Below are 2,045 nucleotides of genomic sequence, written 5' to 3'. Positions count from 1 at the left end.
GAGGCCCGGGCTGCACTGACCCAGGCCCTGGCGGGTGGGGTCAGCTCAGGCCCTGGCGCCACGCGTTCACGGAGGCTGCTGCCTCGGTTTCTCCTTTAAGGCGCTAGCCCTTCCCTTACCGCCCTCTCACCAAACCATACATTTTGGTCCCACCTTTCGGCGTGGTGCGTGCGCACTGATTTTCCTCTCGTGGCTGCAGTAGCACAGGCCTTCGTCCCGAAAAGGTTTCCTTGGTCCTCAGCGGCTAGGGCTTCGAGGCACACAGCAGTGGACCCCTAGGCAGAGCCCCGGGCAGAGAGGACACGCGAACAAAGAAATGCTGTGTTGAGTGGAGTGATGGAGTGAGGCCACTCAGCGGAGGACACCGATTTCTGTGGGTCTGCAGCAAGGCCACACCGATGGCCTCTTGGTTTTGGCCACAGGGAAGTAAGTTGAGTCGGCACCTCTGGCACAGTGGCCAGCCAGTCACCACTTGTGTCCACAGCCGTCTTGAGAGTGAGACTTCTTTCTGCCCCAGGTGCTCTGCTTGTCTCGTAATCTGAACCACACAGGGCGACACATGTCCCTGTAACTAAGTGGGCAGCAGGGCCACCTAGGAGAGTCCTCTCTGGTCAACTCAGCATGCATTAAACTCATTGCTGGGACTCACAGGGACCCTGTAGGACAGGCTGCTCCAGACTCCAGTAGTTGCGGGGCTGACCAACCTGGACGCAGGAAGACGAAGCTGGAGGATCACAGGCTGATGGCCCCGGGCCACAGGCAATATGACGGGTTGTTGGCCAGGTCCAAGGAACCAGAGGCTGACCAGGCCCAGGCAGGGCCCACGGTCAGCTAAGGTCAAACAAGCGTTTCTATAGTATCCACTGACACAGGAAGTAGACACACTTCGGAGGAAATTTCATCAGGCCTAGGGCCAGTGGTGGCATTCAACCAGTTTGCACCAGTTCAGCAGAACTGACACCTACGTTTTCATTGAGTTTGGTAAACCTGTTGTTAGAATAATGCGTGTAATCGGTGTGTCCATAGGTCTAACAAATCAGAGGGGACTCTGCTTGTCATATTTATTTATTCATTTCATGAAACTCATTACATTTTCTGAAATACTACACTTTTATTCTCTATGTTTGTTACTTCAGTAAACAGATAGAGAAAGGCTGCCACATGTTCAAAGAGGGGCAGACTGTCGTTCCTCTCTGCTTTGTGTAATGCCCCAAATTCCCTCAGAATATTATGAGTGAATTGTGCAATTCCTGGAAGTGTTCAAAGAGCTAAAAATACGATCAGAATAATTGCTGTAAGCTCAGCAGAGGCTGGTTAAGGGTAAATCACACAGCCCATGATGCTTGGATAAAAGCAAAGAAGATTGCAAGCAAGGGCACAATCGAGAAATAATATGGAAATAGCTTAAATGACAATTTTACTGCTTTGTCAGTTATCATTTAATATTTTTTCATTAGCATTTAAAAGCTCATGACCTAGTTTTTTTTGTCTTTCTTTTTTTAATCATTTTATTGGGGGCTCCTACAACTCTTTTTTTTTTAATCATTTTATTAGGGGCTCATACAACTCTTATCACAATCCATACATATACATCAATTGTGTAAAGTGCATTTGTACATTCATTGCCCTCATCATTCTCAAAACATTTCCTCTCCACTTAAGCCCCCGGCATCAGGTCCTCATTTTTCCCGGCTAAGAAGGCGCAGGGCGGGAGGCACCGCTGGACCCGCCTCTGGAAACTGGGCGCGCAGAGCGAGGAGGGGCTTGGGCAGCCGAGCGCCCCGCCGCGGTCCACGCCAGGTGCGGGCCGCGCCCCAGGGCCGCCCGCGTCCCTCCTGACGTCACGGGGCAGCTGGGCCGCGCCCCTGCCCGCGATGGCCCAGCTGGGCGTGCGTGTCCCCGTACCTCGCCCGTCGGCCCGGCGCTGGCGCGGCGCGCGGCCCTGGCGGCCCAGGCTCAGGTGCACGTACGTGAGCCACGCGGCGCAGGTCAGCAGCAGCAGCAGCAGCAGCAGCTTGATCTGCTTGCGGATCTTCTTCACCGGG

At 53.4% G+C, this 2,045-nt stretch overlaps 1 protein-coding gene across 1 annotated transcript in view; it reads right to left on the bottom strand.

Annotated features, from left to right (window-relative positions):
• B4GALNT4 (beta-1,4-N-acetyl-galactosaminyltransferase 4) overlaps positions 1 to 2,044 on the bottom strand; it is a gene marked incomplete at both ends in the record, with an annotated part of 12,792 nt that extends 10,748 nt beyond the window's left edge. The window contains one exon of the mRNA XM_013008451.2: positions 1,906 to 2,044. Within this exon, the coding sequence (XP_012863905.2) occupies positions 1,906 to 2,044 (139 nt within the window). The remainder of the gene's footprint in view (positions 1 to 1,905) is intronic.
• Between the last annotated feature and the right edge of the window lies 1 nt (position 2,045).

This window comes from Echinops telfairi, unplaced genomic scaffold (genome assembly GCF_000313985.2).
Source record: "Echinops telfairi isolate 266 unplaced genomic scaffold, ASM31398v2 ScPeMD7_37;HRSCAF=141, whole genome shotgun sequence".
Taxonomy (NCBI): domain Eukaryota; kingdom Metazoa; phylum Chordata; class Mammalia; order Afrosoricida; family Tenrecidae; genus Echinops; species Echinops telfairi.
This window is presented reverse-complemented; position numbering and strand designations above follow the sequence as displayed.